At 41.3% G+C, this 20,177-nt stretch overlaps 1 protein-coding gene across 4 annotated transcripts in view; it reads left to right on the top strand.

The window, feature by feature from the left end:
* The window catches only part of adamts14 (ADAM metallopeptidase with thrombospondin type 1 motif, 14), a 45,438-nt gene that overhangs the window by 7,452 nt on the left and 17,809 nt on the right, over positions 1-20,177 (top strand). For 2 of the 4 annotated variants that reach the window (XM_083994493.1, XM_083994496.1), the window contains exons 3-7: positions 5,142-5,298; positions 8,917-9,113; positions 14,249-14,332; positions 17,099-17,255; positions 19,631-19,736. In XM_083994493.1, coding sequence (XP_083850619.1) covers positions 5,142-5,298; positions 8,917-9,113; positions 14,249-14,332; positions 17,099-17,255; positions 19,631-19,736 — 701 coding nt within the window. The remainder of the gene's footprint in view (positions 1-5,141; positions 5,299-8,916; positions 9,114-14,248; positions 14,333-17,098; positions 17,256-19,630; positions 19,737-20,177) is intronic. The other 2 variants (XM_083994494.1, XM_083994495.1) reach the window with 2 other exon arrangements.

The raw sequence follows: 20,177 nt of genomic DNA, 5'->3' as shown, positions 1-20,177 counted from the left end.
TTCTCTTCATAATCCTCATTTTGATCAGCAGCTATGCATGCCCTTTGTTGCCCAGCACAGTGAGATGTGAAAGCTGATAATAAGGAATCAAGTAGTAATCCCCTGCTCCCACAACCTGTCTCATACGATTATTTCAAACCCGCGACTCTGCTGAGCCATGATTTACTCCCCTGGCTTATTGATCTCCCTGCTTGTACCACACATGCTTTTTTTTTAAAAATATCTAACATCACGGATATGTCTGTCATAGCTGTGTCTCTTAACATGAATATGATATCTGAAGTCTCATTTCCTCCATTCCTCGAGATAGATGGCCCTTCATAAAGCAAACCGTGTGACCTCGCATAGTGAATACCTTGAGCTCAGTAGCTGACGGTGGATTACCTTTTTTACTCTCTCCCTCCTCTGTCCCTTGTTTGTGGATAAACAAAGAGTGTGCCTTGGACCCAAATTACATGTTTCTAAACAGTCTGCCACAAATTACAGGTTAAGCTCCTGGAATGATGGCTGGACTTTGATTTCCTTGCACGTTGCAGCTCAAGCATCCGTGGCCTGTGGCCCTTGTTCCTATTTTTAGATTGTGTTTGTCCATCATGTACCTCCGTCACATTACCTCAGCACATGATGTAAATAGACCACCGTGTTTGATGTGCAACACGACAACTTAATGATACTGGTACTCTGCGGCATTGTTTTTGTCTGCCGCTTGCGTATCTCTATTCATGTAGAGTTGTGAAGAGAAAGAATGTCTTGGCTATTTTATATTTTCCCATTCATTTTCTCACTAAAAGTGCTTTGAACATTGTTCTTTACTGCATCTGCAACAATGCAGATGAGAGAGGATTCGTGTTGACATGGGTCATTTGAGACACCTTCATTTATCACCACGCACTCAAAGCTGAGAGAGCAGCAGCAAGTGGTTCAGGCCATTGCTCGCCTGTCCTTTTTTGCCCTGGGTCTTGTCTTGTAGGCTGCTTATTAGCTGTCATATCTTATAGCTGGAGGTTGTTGGGGTGGTGCATCCTGTAATGACCTGCAGACATCTCAGGGTCGAAAAAGTGTATAGTCCGAGTCAGAATCACCAAGTATGAGGTGTTTATTATTTCATATATATTGTCATAATAAAAAGATTAAGAATATAGCACGTCAAGTTGTTGTTAGGCTATTAACATTATAGTAATTACAGTAACAGTGGTCCAACTTCTTGCTTGCTCATTTAATTTAAATACATATGGGCTGAACTCCCACACACTCACTTTGTGTTTTGTTTATGTTTACCTCATTACATTCCTACTTCTGAAACCAAACATACACCCTGGAGCCGATTCATGCATAAAATATTCATTTTGACAGACTTAACTGCAGAGAGGTGGTTTCCAGCTGTCACCTCATTTGTTTGTTCCCACCGTGTTTATGCTGCACCGAACAGGTCACAGACCCCAACTACTAGTTTGCAGAGCAGAAGTCTCCCTGAAATTACATACAGTAAATATCCACCTTCAAAGTTGCTCTTACCAATGTGTGGAATTTAGTGCACCGGTGAGGTTAAGGGTTAGCTTTATTTGCTTTTTTGCTTTTCTGTCTCGACTTAGAGCGTTTTCAAGCACAGGCAGCAGAAGCTGGCGTTAACCTCACGCTGATATGAAAGTTGTAGCCTACTCCACAGAGGGCTGATGTGTCATAATCATCGCAGTTGCATGCACACTCACATCACACAGTAAGAGATTCCTCCCGCTGACCAGCTGTCATGATCCAAATAAGGAAAGCTGTTGAGCTAATAAGAGGAGCCTGCAGCCATGCTACTGGCTCTGTGAGGTGATTGGAGCTAAATGCTATGTATGTGAGAATGGTAACAATGACAACGGCAATGTTAACACGTTACAGTAGCCTTAAGCATGTACAGTACAACCCTAACCTTGTTCACAATATTACTTTAGCATGGTAAGAGTTGCACTTCACTCAGAATACAACTGAGGCGTGTGAATGTTACAAGTTTTTCTGGTATTTTTGTATAAATAAATGTCATTTGAACATTTGGGGTTAGATTAGGAAAGTTAAGGGATCACCAGTGTTCATCCCAAGGCAACTTTAAATGTGTGTACAAAATCTTATGATAATCCATCTGATAGTTGTTGAGATATTTTCAGTCAGGGACCACAGAGGTGGATCAGCTGATCACCCGACCGACATTACCATCCCTGTAGTCACGCCACTAACACGGCTAAAAATACCAATACGCTCATGTGTGTCACCTTCAACAGCATGGATACTCTTTGCGTCCCTGGGTTTGGCCTCTTAGGCTACATAGAAACTATGAAAACTGTTTGATTGGTGGTATTTGCTAGGTTGACAGGAAGCTCTGCAGACGTTACTCAGGGCTGGAAAATTGGTCCATTGATTTGCAGATGATGATGATGATGATGCCTTTGTTACGTTTAGCTAGAAAATTACATTTCTTATCAATAGTCAAAATGCTAATTTTCACCTCTCTAATATTTTAGATTTGCACTAATGTGAAACAGAGAAAGAAGAAAAGATATGCAAATCTTTGAGAGGCGGGGATTAGTAAATGTCATGGCATTTTTCTTGACAAATGAAAAATGGTAAGTTGATTTGAAGAATTAATTATTTCAGTTCTATACACGGACATTCATTTTCGAGCAAAAATGCAAATACATGACCATGATCAGGTCTTTACTACTTATTCTAAATGTGATTTAAGTGGGATGAAGCCTTTTATAATACAAAAATGAACATATCTCCTTCTCCCCAACCTCTGACAGCAGACCTATGTCCTTGCCTAGCCCAGACTTCACCATGCCGCGTACATATGTTTACATTTGGTTCCTCTGTAGGCCCTTCCAGATGCTGCTGCTCTCTCCCCTCACAGACAGACACTTTCCACCCACTGCTGAAATAAGAGAACACAGAGGAAGTATTCTAGCATGTCTTACTTGGCATTTCCTGGTCAGGGGCTGGACAGATTCTTTCACTCCTCTTTGCCCTCACTGTCATATGTCTACCCTTAAGTTCATGGCTCTTGTGTTGTTAGTCCAGGGCGACGGCATGCTGAGGATTTCTTTCTTTCTTTTTTTTTCTCAGGCACAATGTTCTCTTTGCTGCACTGTATTTAGATTTCTTTTTGCAGCTGTAAATACACACATACTTGCCAAAATCTTGTTGGTGTGCCTTCTTCATAAGCATAATGATAGGCTGGATAGATTTTTTTTATATATTCTCAGTGAGGAGCAGGGATATGAGAAATGTCATTTGCAGTGTGCTTTGTGTTCAGACAGCACAGTTTGTGCTCATTAAGCCTAATAGAAACTTGATGGTGACACAAATGTAAATGCATGTAAATGTGGTCTGTCTTTGTGTCCATATCTTTGCTCACCTTTTGACTTGTCACCTATATGGATTGACTGTGTATGTGTCACCCTTGCAATAGACCGGTGATCTGTTTGAGGCGTACACTGCCCCTTTCCCAGTGTGGGATCATCTAGATTACAGGAAGAAGGCGCTCTCACTAATGGATAGTGGTAGAAACTTTCTACAAAGGCTAATGAGAGCCGAGGATATATATATATATATCATAGATTTTGTTGGACATCACCTTCCAGCATTCTTCACTCACTTACATAAGTAATTATGTAACCTGAAGGGAAGAGATTTCATTTGCAAAAATATATATTTTATGTGGCCACTTGGGGGCAGCGGAAACGACTCTGACGGATTCTCACCTTTTAGAGTTCGCAAACATTTTTTTTTTTAGAGAGCAACATTGTTGTTTATTTCAACTTAGTATCTGTGTGCAAAGGTTGAATATTTGCTTTGGTTTACTTGCTAAAAGGTTTGCCAGCTAGTTGCTAACTGTGTTATTTAGCTGTTTTCATGGCTTTCCTTTTTCTGCTGCAGCTGCTGTGGCCGCATGATGGTAATAGAGTGTGAACTAAAACAGTGAGAGTTGTGGGCGGTACGGCTAAACAATGAGCTGAACCCGCTGTCAAACTCCTCTTTCACTTTGCCACATTGTTTTCACGTTGTTGACACGTTGTTGTTGCTGTTGTTGTTTTAAAATAGTCAGTGTGAGTCAGGTTTTTTTTCTGGTAGGTGACACTGCACGCTAACCAAAGACCTTCAGTATGATTATTTATAAATGATTAACATCACTCATCCGGTTCAGGTCAATACTAATACACAGACTACAAATGCATCACGTGCAGGAATTTGACTATTGCCAAACAGATTTGCAGATATGCAGAAAATATACAAGTGGAAAGTGCCAATTATTTGTGTGGGAAGAAATTCTACTGAACTTTATGACTTGATTACACTCATTCAAAACATTAAGTATCCAGGACAGACGCCTCAACACTGTGGATGTTTACTATGTGGAAATCGTTGTGTGCAAATGTTTACACACAGAGAGAGACTGAATGTTTGCACATTATACCCCTGATTGTACCACAGTTCAGTCAGTGTGTGCCTCACTTTTACTTAATGCGTCTCTTGTCTCAGAAGAACACGTTTTCAAGTGCCAAGCCACAGGCTATTATGCCACCAGTGAAAAGAAAAGAAAAACACGTTAACAGCGGTGTTTGTTGTGTGTGTGTCTGTAGACATTTAGTGAATTGCTGTGGGTAAGACAGAGTTTCATAATATTTCCACTGAAGCAAAAGCTGAATTGTTGTAGTTACTCAAATCAGTAGTAAATGTCATCTTACAGTCACTTAATGAAAGAGTTAGATCATTGAGTTTTGAATGAGGGGATTCAGAGCAAAAATGTCAAACTTCAATACAAGGCTTTGATCGTCACAGCTTCATATCGGAGCTTGTTAGAGTGTCTGACAGAAGGGTGAACGCTGAATCCATCAAAAAGGACGTAAAGCAGATGGAAACGTACGGCCGAACTGAGACATCGCTACTCATCATCTCGTTCGGGGTGAAATCACGGTGACACTCAATAAATCTTGGTGAAGGTCTGAAAGGGCCCCAAATTGTGTCTACCTGCGTCATTCCCCACATCCAGCCCTTCTCCAAATCCTCCAATTGATCAGGCACACTATAATTACCGGCTCCAGTGGAATTACCGTCCTTTTGAAGGAGGAGGGGCGCACTAATTTGAAGCCCTCTTTTTCCAGGCAGGTCTGATCCGGACTGATAGTGGAGAGTTTTTCATCGAGCCCCTCGAGAAGGGCCAGCAGGATGTGGAAGTGAAGGGGCGTGTCCACGTGGTCTACCGCAGGTCAGCCATCAAGCGGGAGACGGGCCAGCGGCGGGAGGACCTCCACAATGAAGGTAGGCAAGGAGAGGGAGCGTGACGTCAGTGGAAACAGAAAGCGCTGTGTGTGTGTGTGTGTGTGTGTGTGTTTTGACTGTGGCTGAGTAGGCCTACATGTGAGAGTATAAGTGCTTATGAGAAGGTGCACGGGAGGTTCACAGCACCAAGAACTATATCTGAACAACTTCCCTGTCCACCTGGAGGGACATTTGTCCTCTGGTCTCACATGAAACGGCACAACAATATTTAAGAAAAGTCAGTATTTCTACATTTTTTTTCATTTCACAGCAGAGAATCTCGTTCAAATGCATTTTTTCCTGCTGTTAAAGCTGCATTTCAAAATGTTTATACTATATCAAACCAGATGAAAATGCGACTTAACGCCTGGCTTTGCAGTTCCCCTGAAACCTATACGGACCACTTTAGCATCTTTCTGCACTTTGTTTTTATTTCGCTGCCCACAGCTTCAGTCTGTCATGACGTCACACTCGCACTTGCATCATGAAAGCAACATCACACAAAACTGACATCTTCCATTCTAGGTGTTTTTGTATAGTTACGCCAAATCTGAGTGTGTGAATACTGTAATACAGATCTGCACAAGTATTTTATCGGATGCCCAAAACGGATCTTTTGTGAAATGATGATGTCATACCCCCCACCGCTCTACCTTTATCCTGAGCCACACCGCTAGATGTTACAGTCTATGGACGTAGCCTAATGCAACAACAACAAAGCTGACTACTGTTCACTCCCTCGTGCCTGTTAAATCATCATCGATTGTCATATTTGCACTGACACGACTTCCAGTCAACATTTAATCCACTTATAATGTTTGGAGTTTTAATACAGCGGGGAAACTTTCCTCTTCATCTTTGTTTTAAGTCTTTATGTGCGGCAGCGATACAGCGCCACACGTTCCACAAAGGCCTGGCGTATGTCGGTACTACAAGGGTTTGAGTCATTTTCAGTGGATCCATGTGTACGCAGATATTTCTTGAAATGATGCTGTGTCTATTTGTCAACACAGTACAGCTTTAGAAGGTGATACAATTTAGTTATAATCACAGCTCATTATGCAGCCCACGGGATGAAAAATATGTAAAAAACAAAAAAAACACACAATCAAAGCAGCAGGTTTAAGAGCTACAACCTCAGACAGTTGGCCTGTATTATATCCGCTGTTTACACTTTGATTTGCGTACCTGTTGCTTTTTGTCGTCTCAGTGCTTTGTGCAGTGAAAACAAAGCTTAATACAACCCAGACCAAAACACACGCTGATTTATGCACTGAAATGAAATGAATGAAAACTTTAGAGAAGCAGCAGTAAAACCGCTTAACCCTGCAGCGTTCGGCGCGATCCTTTAACTCGGTCCTATCGGCGCTCCATGTGCATGAGCAGATGAGGCAGTGTGCACTAAACCACCTGGTGAAGTGAGGAATGCTGGGCTCCAGTGGTAGTGGTGGGGAGGGAGGGGGGAGGGGGGAGGGTGGAGGGTGGGAGTGACCTTCCCTTCACAGTCAAACGACCAAACTCCATCATGAATTCCTCCTCTGTTCCCTCCTCGCTACAACAATGGCTCGAGCATCTGGTGGAAGATTTCACTATACTCAATAATTCACTCACATTTCCCATTGTCTGTGACTGTAAAACTGATGGATGGATATTTGCATTTTACTTCACAGCCGTAGAGCTCATATACTGTAGATCCCGCGCAGCAATTTCTCTTTCAAAGTCTGTCCTTCACATTTTTCCACGACCATTTTTATAATTTTTTAAAAATCTTCTACCACCCTTGTGAAACCCATTATGCACCACTTCTATGCAGTAATGCAGATGTCAGACGGTGGTCCTACATCCATCTAGTGAAGAGCTTTGAGTATTGCTTCCTTTTTTCCTTTTTCCATTACTGTACCTGTGAAATACAGTATAACACACAATATATTGCAGCAGGTGAGTCACTGCCTGAGTCTGGTGTTGCTCTCACACCTCACTGGTGTGGAGGTTAGGTTTTTTTTTTCTTTACAGATTTACTCTTTTGTTGTGTTATCAAATATTTGCCCTTTTTCCACCCTCTATAACAGTTTTATAGGATAAACTTGAATGAGGGTTAGAGTTAAATAAATAAAATGCTCCATTGCTCTCATTTAGAGTCTATATCAGGGGTGGCCAACCAGCCAGGGTCTAAGAGCCAAATTTCTTACGGTGGTATTGCGAAGAGCCACATTATATAGGCGCACACGCACCCCGGGCCGCCTGCAGTGAGGACTATAGCCTCAACACAACTGAGCTAAACACCGCCCCCTATATCCACACTTTAATTGTTATTATATAAGAATATGTGGTAATAATAACAGCTTTATTGTCATTTTCTTTATTGCTTATTAAAAACGGTCCAGTTTCTGCCGTTACAGTAGATTTGCTCTCATGTGCTAATTTGTCTATGTTGTCACGACTTTGCATGACAACATGGTGTACATTGATGCTCTTATCTGCATTTATATAGAAAGTGTTTTTCACAAGATTCACCTGGAGCCAGTTGCTCTAATGGGTTTTACAGAAGATTGCATTCATGTTTGTTTTGATTTTTATGCATTCTCCCTCTGAAAACGCCTTGTCCAATGGATTTTATGGTATGCATAAGATAATCTCTCATGTCTCTATTTGTATCTGGCAGGCCTGAATCAATAGGGTCTTTACAAAAGATTGCAATAATTCATAGCTTCCAGCAATGTACTGGTCTTTTATCATCCACAAATGTTTGAACAAAGCAATTTACTGCCAGACATGTTCAGTGTCTGTCAACACTTCCCCCCGATTACATGTGAGTGTATTATTAGCCCCGCTGAAGAGATTATGCATGGGTCTGTTTATTTGTTTGGTTGTTTAAATCGCAGAACATTACAAAATTGCAAGATTCTAATTAAATCTGGTCTGCTGGAAATAATTGGTGCATGTTATCTCATAATGGTCTATTAGTGTGTGTGTTTTCATGCAGATCCAGGTGCAGACTAAACATTTTTAAAGCATCGTCCTTCTGCAGCTTTGGCCGTGCGGTTCTCTCTCCTAGGGCTTTCCATTTATTGCATTAGTGATGTTAAGCAATTCAATTGTCAATTCAATCACTGCATGTCACTTGAAAATAAAAAACAAAATGTTTTTCTCTGAGGTCTCATCCCACATGATGTTTGAGCTCAAGGTTTGTGGCATGGCCAAAGTCACACAGTTGTGTTGTGTTTCATATTAGACAAACAAAGCTCTCGAATGTAGTGTCTGGAATTGGTGTAACCCAGTTGGGATCCGTCCTCTGAATGCACATATAGTTTGGTTGAATGTGGAGCGGAGAGGAAATAGACCTCGGACTCTCCAGGCCAACGATTTATGAGTCAGAGGGGAGTGTTTTGACTAGAGATCGAGTAGCTTAGAAAATATAGAGTCCACAGCCCAGTCAGTAATCCCAAAGGATTCCTCCTGCTCATCCTGAGACTCAAAGACTGAATGTGTTTTATGTCGAGTTCGACACTGACATATATCACTACACAGAAGCCGAAACAAGAGAAGAAATATCATACATGCATCAGGTTCCCACAGTCTGTTCATTGACTTGTTTATGTGCTGCTCGTATTTTTGCAGTGACAGACTTCGGCATCGCGGACCTCCCCGCGGCTCTGGATCTCGTCGAGCATAAACTGTCGGAGTCGGAGCGCAAGAGGAGGCACGTGAAGAAAGACGACTACAACATCGAGGTGCTGCTGGCCGTGGACGACTCGGTGGTGCGCTTCCACGGCAAGGAGCACGTGCAAAATTACGTTCTGACGCTCATGAATATAGTAAGTGTGTGTGTGATATTTTTGGCTGAAAAAGTTCTGCTGCCTGAATTTACAGTACAATATGAAATCGTGTCATCTATTATTTTCATTCTTGACCACTCTGCAGATTATTTGGTCCGTAAAATCATATAATTTATCCTTAAATTGGATTCAGTATATACATCAGTACTACTTAACTTCCTAAAGTCAAAGGTGATTCCAAAAATCTAAAGACTTTTAGGTAACACACACATAATACAAAGAAAAGCAGGAAAAATGAAGAATTTAGATGCTTGAAGTGTCATTTTTGCTTGAAAAATCAATTGATTTTCAACACTGGTGCAGATTAATCTCCTTTAATATTAATACCGTTGCTGCTGAGTTGGTCCATTGTCCGTCTTTATTTACCTGTTGAGATATTTTTTGCCTCCTTGTCCTCCCTGACATCAGACCTTGCCACACTTCCCCCCCAGACCACGCTTTCTTTAGCTGTTTATGGATTACCACCGAGATGAGGGGGGGAAAAAAGAAACTCTCAGCTCATTCATTAAGGGTTCCACCAGCTCCTACCACCCTAATCTACTTACTGGCCCCAAATCCCCAAGTCAGATTTTCACAGGGTGCTGGTTTCACTCTGTAACAGTTACCATTTGGACCCTGCTTGGTGGTCTGATTAGCTGAACTAGACCAATTATAAAGTTGACTGGGAGCAGTACGGGGCAGTCATGGAAACCAGTGCCAGAAGTCCACTCGCACTGCCAAGCTCTGCTTACATGGAATGATGTGTTTATTTAATTAGGATATTACATTCACATTCTATCCCCAAATGTCTTCAACGGGGAGAAATGTCTGATTTTTAATGACCTTGGCTGATTATATATTATTCTATGAAGTGGCTGTGAGCGCGTGCTCGTATATTTGTAAGTCCTCAGCCTCTTGTGGTCTCAATAAGTACTTACGAGTATTTCAGACCACTTGCAGGAGAGGTGAATTTGAGGAAGTCCCTAGAGATCGAGCTGAATGAGCAATAAAGTGAAATTAAGTGAAGTTATATCCACATGGCCTCCTTTTGTGGTGAGTAAAATGTGAGGCTAGAAATGTGCAACTCGCAGGAGGAAAGGTGCAGTTTAAACAAACGAGGGTCAAAACTCTTTAGTTCCAGTCGTAAGCCACAGGCTTGCTGTGTCTGAAAGAGCTCTGCCCACTCAAATCCCTCTGAATCCCTGCTCCGTGGCTGCAGAATGTGTAGTACCACCTAGAGAAACTCTCCCTGAGGGATTGATTACTGAACATCCTGTCTGCGCGAAGCCAAGGTGACTGGCTGAGGTGCCTGCCGCACAATGGCCGTGTTGTTTGAGCGGCCGACCAGGTTTTGTCCACATCAATGTGATGCTGTACACAAGCCAGTGACACCTAGCGCCTGTAGCCCACAGCTGCTTCTCTCATTTTCAGCCACAACAGTCCCGATCCAGCTCCCCGTGTGCTCCTCCTGGCTTTGTAATTACCCTGCATATGTGGGGTTAACCCATCCCTCAGCAGGACTCACCCAGAAGCTTTTTGAAGGTTCAATGCATAAACCTGAGTCCTGAAAGCTGAATATTTCACTTCTGTGTTTACAAAACTCACCATGTAGCTTTTATGATGCTATTTTTTGACGCTGTCCTAATTTTTTCAACAGCTTCTCTGTCTCAGGTCCAACATGTATATAGGTCAGTATGGGCCCGTCTAGGAATTTGAGATCCTCACAAATCTGGGAGAATTTGGGGTCACTCGAGTGCCTTTTTGCAGCATTTATTGACCTGAATAGGCTTCTGTGAATAGAATATTTGCTCAAATGCCTTGGGTGTAGCCCTTCGTCCCAGAGCATATTTGGACTTAAGCCAAGATTGCCTGTCTTTGGTGACAGAGCTTTTGTTCAAGACGGTCATAATTTTTCCCCTGGAGAAAGCTAACTGACACACTTGAGGCTGTTTAAGCAAAGGGGTAGCACTCTGTTATTTTGTTTGCTATGGCTGAGCCTTCTGGACGTGTCAGTATCTTATGAGCTCACAGATACTGAAAGAGTTTTAAAGATGACTTTTTGGGATTTGACATTTGTTCATATTAAAGTTTTCATATTTTAGATTTTTCCACTCTTTTTTTGATTATGAAGCTTGAGTAGAGCGAACGTAGCAAAGTGCTTGGTCCACAGAGAAATGGTATTAGAACGAGCCGTCAGGACTTCTGTAATTTTGTGATGTCACAACAAGAGAGAGTCTCCAGTCTGCCTCTGCTGGGCGAGGCTACTTTAAACTTTTGTACTTATTTCAATCAAGAGAAAGAGGATAAAGACAAGTAATTCTGGTGGAGTAAGTGTCAGGAAGCAAATGCATGAACAGTCTGCCTCACAATCTCCCACTTCATTATTTTTCGGTTGTTACTAAAGCCATTGGAAAAAGTGCAGAAATTGTTTTTCAGGACTCTACCTCTGTAAGCAGCAATGATGCTCACTGAAGTGTCTCTTTTTGGCTTGGTGTTTTTCCTGATTTTGTTTTTATTTATTACCATTAGCATATTAAATGTAGGGCAGAGAGTGGGTGGAGCGTGATGTTGTTTATCAATTCCACATCACTTGGGATGTACAAAGAAAATACTACTGGAACTCTGCATGTGCATCATTTTGTACCACATGAGGTCTCTGGTCTTTAACACCAACACTTCACCCTAAATCAAGAAAACAAAGCACCAACCTATAGGGTTTATTACCTCGGCCTTATGCATGTCCAGCCGCCGCTGTAGTCCTACAGGTGTGTGCGCTCATGTTGATGTCAGAATTCTTATTTTCATATATTTTCATCACAGCTGTACTCTTGGGATCTCTTTGCATGTTCTTTCATCATCATCAGCAGCAGCAGGAGAGATTAAAGCAGTCTGACAGAAATAACATCACAGCTGTTCGGTGGCTCTGATGCCTCATTAATGAAAACATTGGACTTCACCTCAGGGTTCTCATCCACACCAATTAATCAATGACTGGTAGATCAGCTGTGCATATTATTGACAGGATGGGATAGATCAAGGGAAAAGTGAGACTAACAAAAGCATGATTCGTTTTAATTTTATTTCATAACAATATTGTTAAGCATGCAGAATTCTATCATTCTTTCTATGCAGCTTCTAACTCTACACTGAATTTCCACTGTACAATTTAATATAATAGATGCAAATCAAGGAACATAGTAAGAAACCCAATTAAACAAAATAACGAATAATAATAATGTGCAGAAATGATTTTTGAATTGACTGTTGATATTATCCTCAGTGGGAAGCCATTGTTAATGTTATAGAATGACAGAATGAAGTTCCCTTTTGCATATGACCTGGATTTAATATGTTTTCATGGGTCGAATCTTCAGATTTTGGACTTAAAAGATCAGAGGTGAAGAAGATAAACAATACAAGTGATAAAAAAAAGAAACCTGAAACATGTGGTTAAAGTTGTGAAGTTGTCATATAACATATTGATTAGTGAGGTTTAACGGGGCTGGTTGGCAGATTTGTTTGTAGCCTGGGAGAGAGCCAGGCAGCTATCTGTTTCCCCTCATCTCCATTCTTTGTACTACATGGAGCTGTCAGGCTTTGGTTTTAGGTCTTTTCCTACCAAAATGCTCCTTGGTTAACTTCTTCCCTAAAGTTTTCTCATGCATATTTCAGATGCATTTGTCATTTTCTTTGCACTATGAGAGTTTTGGCTGGGATTCAACTTGTGAGGCGTCAGGTAAGAAATAAATGAGACTTTAACCTGTGGGACCAGACGCTCCCTCCACTTAAAGTGAGAAAATACAATTTTTTTTCCTTTTATTAATCAGGGTAAACTGATCCTCTAATAGTTAAATAGTTTGAACCGTGCAGGAAGTTGCAGAAAAGACTGAGCTGAAATAGCTTTTAATAAAACCCTAAGTGGATGAAGGAAATAAAATGTTGCAGAAAAGATGAATATGATGATAAATTATACAAAGATGCTGCACAAAAATGATTTTCTTTGATGACATGCCAAGTTAAATATGAGTCCGTCTCACACACACACATACACATACACACACACACACACACAGCGACAAACCCACATGCCTTAAATTGCCAGCTGTAAAACATATGTTTCCTTTCAGTAACAAGTTCAGAAGTCATGTGGAGAAATGTGAGGGTGGTTTGTGAAGCTAAATGACTGTGTTTACTAGTCGAGAGCGGCCCGCTCTGTTTGGCACATTGTTAATTGCAATCCATAACCAACATGTCCCGACTATATGACCTGCTGATTTATGGCAAAGGAGATAATATTCATCCCTTACTTCCATCTGAGCTTTGCTTATCAGTCGCAGAGTGGAGCAGCTGATTTGCTTTATGGGGCTGAAGTGTAGCAAATATTTGATGAAAATAAAACACACTCGAGTGGGAATTGGACTTGGGATTTGAATGGGATCCTAGCTTGGCCCTGGGTTAAGCATCTACATACCACAGCATTATTATAAAGCCAAATAGCAGTCGACACATTTCTGGGTCAGGCCTCGTTCCCATTGCATAACAACACTGGTTTCATTGGCTGGTTGCCAGTGTCTTAACAACATATTTCATCATGATTTCAACCTTGTTATTAGATGGAAAAAAATAGAAAGCTGCTGCTTGGACACTGGACCTCACAAATAAACTACAAACAGCATTTATCTGAAAAGCTGCAAGCAAGTGAAAATCCCTAAATGGCTTAGGCGCTCATTTGAGGGAAGAAGCTGTATCCACCACTGTCTCGGTTGTGTCCTCCTCTGTGAGCTGAACTTAATTTTTTTAAAAGCTTTTTCACTATTTTTCAATACCTCATTACATATAAATGGTCATTATTACCGAGTACGTATCCCCTGGAACATTGTTAGTTAGAACGTTAGAAATAAACCCAAAGACCTCATGCTTTTCTTGACTGGAGTTGAAACACCACATTTTTCTTCCCACAGACTTTGGCTGCAGTTTGTTTACATTAATGCCTTACCTCAAGGACAGACACATGTCTGACGTTTTTCCTTCCAGCTCAACACTGTGAGACGAGACGTTCACCGTCTCCTTCATTAAATGTGCCGTGCTCCTTTCATCTCTCAGATCACTGACAGATGCTGTTCATTTCCCCTCAGGTTGATGAAATCTACCACGATGAATCTTTGGGCACCAACATCAACATTGTCCTTGTCCGCATGATAATGGTCGGGTACCGCCAGGTGAGCTTTGTCACACATGGATGTTTATCTACATGAGGTTCTGTATTTGATCCAGCACTGGGTTTGCCACTGTTGATTTACTGATCTGAAGCCTGCTGTGCATTGTTACACTGCTGCTGTTGCCCATCACTGCTGAACAGAAAAATACAACAAAAAAAGTCCTAGATGATTGACCAGACACACAATCAACCATTGAGAAAGACGTCAATAGACTGAGTCAGAGCCTGAAGAAAGATCCAATAACCCCCCACGTCCTCAAAATAAAAGGTCTAACTATTACCAGGGACATTTATGATGAAAAAAATAAATACAATAAAAATACAACCAATATCCAACTGAAATAAATGCTGCTGTTTACAAAAGACTCATGACAATGGTATTCATCTTCTCATCTAACCTGTAGCAGTTACTGTAGAACTTACTCAGTGCATTTAGGTTCCAGTTGACTTGGTTTTATTGTCTTTTACACAAGAGCCTCGGCATTAGACACTAGGGAGAGGATTAGAGGATCCTGAGCTTTATTTGGAGAAAGCTTGAGAATGAATTTTTTTGACTTTGTATTCATGTATTCATTATCAGGTTTTTACAGCTGGGCATGTGCGTGACAAAGATTTAAGGCAGGGGAGGTGTCACAAAAGAAAAGATTTATGACATTTTGCGATGCATGGGTCTAATTACTCAGAAATCCCTGCTGACTTGTGTCCATTACAATGTGCATGATTGTGCCTTTATAAAAAAAAACAATTTTTGTCAGAAAAAAATATTTGTCAAATTGCTGGTAGATGTTGCCGTGCTAAGTGCCGTCACATAATCGTGGGGTGTCTCTGTGACTGAATCAGGACATAAGAAGAGTTCAGTTAAAATGCATCCATGGGGCCCCCTGGCTGGCAAGGGGCTCTTAGCAGCAAGTGTTTTGATTTTGCCTCTAGCAGACTGTGTTCTGTGCTCTTAGTTTGATTGACGAGTGCAATTTTGGAAGCACCATTTTAAGAAAATCGACCAGACCAAAGATAATGTTGAAAAACAAATGTCAGGGTGAAGAGCTGTCAGGTGTACATGACCTTAGACAGCAGGTAATAGACTTATGTAATAGACAAATCATATCTAATGCAGAGCACAGACATCATGAAAAAGTCCCATCTGGCTTTAATTGCCATAATTATATACTCAGAAATAGATGCTGCTTGTTTCAATAAGCTGCATTACCAAAGACCTCTAAAGGGACATTCTGTCAATTCTTCATGTGCAGCAGTACTTGGTTGTAATGGTAAAACATTGCATAATTTTCATTTAATTGTGTGACTTTATGAATTTGCTCTTCGCATTAGCTGCAAATTGTAGATCCTACACTTGGTGACAAACACTACTACGTTACTTGTTGCACTCATGCGTCCGTCTTTCCTCAAGTGCCTTTTAATACACATTACTGACTGATGTTGCTTTGAGACTTTTTCATTTGGCTCCTGCTGTCTGGTTGCCAAAGCAGAGAGATTGTGTTTACACAGCACCAATTAGATGAGCTCAAACATGTTGAGTGTGTCACCAGACCTGCTCGCAACACACACACACACAGAGACACACATACATACACACACTCACACATATTCTGGAGAGAGGACAGACAAATGTTTTGCCAGTTCCCTTGGACGCTTTTCTTTCTCTCCTGGCCTCATCTGCGTATGAGCAGTGTTGCTGTTGTCAATCACCACTCTATTTCATCCTCAACTGAGTTTTGTTGTCCAGTTGGATTAGTTTTTATAACATGGAAGAAGAAGAAGAATTCCATTTCCACTTTTTTTTGTTTTGCTATTTCAGGCAGAACAGTTTCCACTTGGAAATCATCTGTCCGTAATCGTAGCTCAGCTGTGACACCCCATGCCAGCTTTAGAGGGAACACACACTTGAACACACACGTGGCAGGTTTTTTGTATTCACAATGCAAATCGTGACACTTTTGGTGACAAACTGAGCAGAGGAGAACTGCAAAGCCTACTCTCTGTTATTTGAAGGACCATATTAAAATAAGTGCCTTTCAAAGCGAAACAAAGACTATATTTCACTCGTAATGCTGCTGCCTCTCCGCCTGTCTGTCATCTGTAAACCGCTAGACACCATAATGAATCTGTAATGTTGGGAAATAATCAAAGTAAATTAAATTCTTAATGTAAGTGACAAGTAAAATAAATGTGATAATTACGACTGTTAATTATTGACTAATAAAGAAAATGTAATTTATTCTAAGATTATATTCAGCTCTCTCCTGGTTTTGGATAGGCACAGAAGTTATGTCTAAAACTATATTACTATATTCATATATATGCTAACTGTATTTCTAAGCCACTAAAACTATCACAGGAACGGAGGAGCAGAGGCTAAGAGGCTCCAGTCATACATATGGATTTTGGCCTCACTGCTCCAATAAATTGGTGTAACTTGAATGCTGTGTCTATTTTTGGCTTCCAATTCCATTTTGAGTTTCCAATGGAAATTAAATGCAATCTCCCCCTCCATGAGTTTCAAAACCGAGTCCGTGCACACCTGTATCGAAGGTTACAGTGCATAATATCAGAGAATACAGTTATCCAGATATATTTCAAACTGTGACCCCCAGATGTTATATAAGAAAAACTCTGATCTCCAGATATGATCCAGATTTTTGCAAGAACCTAAGAAGGGATAGCTAAAGAGGGGTCTTGGAGTCTGGCTGCAGAGAAGAGCGATGCCTCACCCATTCACATGTCCTCCCTGCTTCTTGTCTCTTTGCAGTCGATAAGCCTGATTGAGCGTGGCAACCCATCCCGCAGCCTGGAGCAGGTGTGTAGGTGGGCCAACACGCAGCAGCGCCGCGACCCCGAGCACGCTGAGTACCACGACCACGCCATCTTCCTCACAAGGCAAGATTTTGGTCCCGCAGGTATGCAAGGTACTGTATTTTTCTCGATCGAGGCCTGTGCAGACTGAGTGCTGATATCTGCTTCCCATTCACAAAGGGGTTGGCTTCAAGTCTTGTCCAGGTAAGGTCAATGGAAAGTTGAGGCTGCAGCTGCAGGTCACGAACCCAATTCTGTCCACTGTGATCTTACTGAAAAAATAATAATTGCGTAGCCTTCCACAACCTTGCTGACTTGACATTTATGCCACCCTGAATATGAAAAATTGAGAATGAAATTGCTTGAAGAAGGTTTTTGGCATGTAGAGAAAAACCAGAAATGTGTGTTAGATTATTATTCACATACACAAACTGTTGTATTTTAGTTCAGTATGAACTTTTCATCACTTGTGACTAATCAATGGATAATTCTCAATCTTTATAATACATGTATGTAATCAGGAGGAGAAGTTTTGTACCATACATGTTGTTCTGTCAGTGTAGCATTTGTCTCATGCTGTATTTCTTCTTTTCAGCCCTTCAAAACAAAATTTGAAGTGAGCAGCCAAAACCGTCAGAGAAACTGGGTCCAGAATGAACAAACATCCTCTGTGCTCAAGCTCAGTCTCTTGAATTGACCTGTGTATATTTTTAACTTTTAAAGCACACGTGTCATGTTTAGAGGATGGACCCCAGGGCTACCTGGTTTGCTTGTCACACCTCCGGATGTTGCCATAGCTGCGCCCGTGTTGTGTTCATAACAAGCCCAGTTTCTATGGCACCTTGCATTGTGCTATGCGGGACTCAGGGTCAAGAGCAGACATTGCACCCTCTTGTTAAAGTTTAGCCTTCAGACGGTAGATTCTATATTCACATACAGATATCGGGCCGTGGGATATATGGCAGAAAATCTCCACAGTTTATGGAGCAGCTGCAAAACTTTATGAATCTCTGGAAGCGATGATGAGTTCACCACATTTACAAATGCGCTATCATCAACTCCTCTGATGGATTTTAAGTGTTTTCGATCCTTGTCACTGATTTTATTTCCTGTGCAGTTTGTTCAGTGTTTCACAGAGACCACCTCTGTTCTCATTCATGACGTCGGCAATAGAGAAATACAGTTTTGTGTCCAGCTGCTGCTGCTGCTGAACCTTTACGCTTAAATGTGCAAAAGCTGCCAGTGGCCTCTTCATGGGAATGTACTGTAATCTGCATTCTCCTGAAGTCCTTTTATCTGCCTCTAAGATAAAGGGTCATGCTCTTCAATTGCTTTCATGTTTCACTGTCTCGCAGCACTAAGTACGTCCCATCAGCCGTAGAGCCATCAACCATGTGGATCAAAAAAGTGACCTCCATAAAATCATATCACACTCTGCTGTGACTGTAATAACTCGCTGCAGTGCAGACATTCTCTCTTTTTTTTTTGCTAGCACCACCAAAATAACCTGATGTACATGCTTAACTAGTGTCTTTATCACCGGCTGTCTGTCTGCTGCATTTCCTGCTTTTTACCTGCATGCCAAAAAAAAGGTCTTCTGATGATCAGGAAGCATGAAAATTATGTGAAAGCCCGCCAAAAAGAAGGCTGGAACGAGCGTGCTTCTGAACCAAACTGAACGCGCCAAGCTGAATCACTGCACACCTCTTGATCGAGTTATGTTCAATGTTTGTGCTTTGCTTTAAAAGCGTTGTTGTCCTGGTGAAACTGTTTGAAATGTTGTTATGTCTGCTGGGAACTTGCAGAGTTTTGCTGTTTACTTTGGGACTTTGGGGAAGGAAATGTTCATCATACAAGCTGTCACAAAGGAGCTCTAGGCTCCACATAGGCTTACAATAACTCTGGCACTTTTTCATAAAGCAAATTACCTTTAAAGGTGTTTTCATTCAGACAAAAGGTCAATTTGAAAGACTTCGGTTTGCCAGAGGCTGCTTTAGAATTACTAAATGGCATCAAAATCTAATTGTAAACCTAATTCAATCATTGTTGTTCATGTTGAACATCATTATGTTAGTGATGCTAATGCCTAATTCACCTTGAGGGTGGTTTTTTTTTATTATCTTTTTAGGATTTTGATAGCGTCAGCTGCCTAAATGCAACTACAGTAGTAAATCAGATCAAAACCAACACATACATAGATACATGGGTTTATCACTAAAAGAGAGCAAGTAATCAACGCAGCGTCTTGTTTTCAAAATGTACTTATCTGAACTCCGGAGTCAGTCTAGCTCTGCAGCCTGCCATGCGCCAGAGAAATGATTAAGACCTTCACAATGACTGCCATGACGTCACATGTAGATGTCTTGAGTTCAAAAATGTCACATTGAGAGATAACTTTCCACCACGATCATCAGCATTGCAAGAGAATGTCACAACCTTCATTGTGGTACTTCATTATTGGGGCTGTGTGGTCTTTTTTGTTGCCCAGGTTATGCTCCAGTGACGGGGATGTGCCACCCACTGAGAAGCTGCACTCTGAACCATGAGGATGGCTTCTCCTCCGCCTTTGTGGTTGCTCATGAAACCGGCCATGTGTAAGTAATGACGTTATGATGAAAGGACCGGCAGAGTCTCGTAGGATCTTAACGGCATCCAATTAAGCCGATAGTTTTGCATGGTAACTGAGGTCTTTAATCAATGCCAGAGTCCTTTAGCGTGTCTCTGTTGTCTCAACAAAACAAAGCATCTGGTTGCCTCAGCGTGGGCATGCAGGTACTCAGCCAGGCAACATGAGTTTATTCTAATCTGTTTTTGGACAAACAACAGACCAAGTACATGTATCAATGCCACATGTGTAAAGGGGTACACGGTCTGTTTTAATAGTTACACCTGTATCATTAAATCCAATCCAATTCACCCTTTATTATGTATACCTGCTTTTATAATACCTATAATGTTGAGTTTTTGTTAACAGTGCCATAGCCTTATTAATGATATTCGCTTTCTAGACTGTATTTCCCCAAATTCCTACCTAT

The sequence above is a fragment of the Trachurus trachurus genome (assembly GCF_905171665.1).
Source record: "Trachurus trachurus genome assembly, chromosome: 19".
Taxonomy (NCBI): domain Eukaryota; kingdom Metazoa; phylum Chordata; class Actinopteri; order Carangiformes; family Carangidae; genus Trachurus; species Trachurus trachurus.
This window is presented reverse-complemented; position numbering and strand designations above follow the sequence as displayed.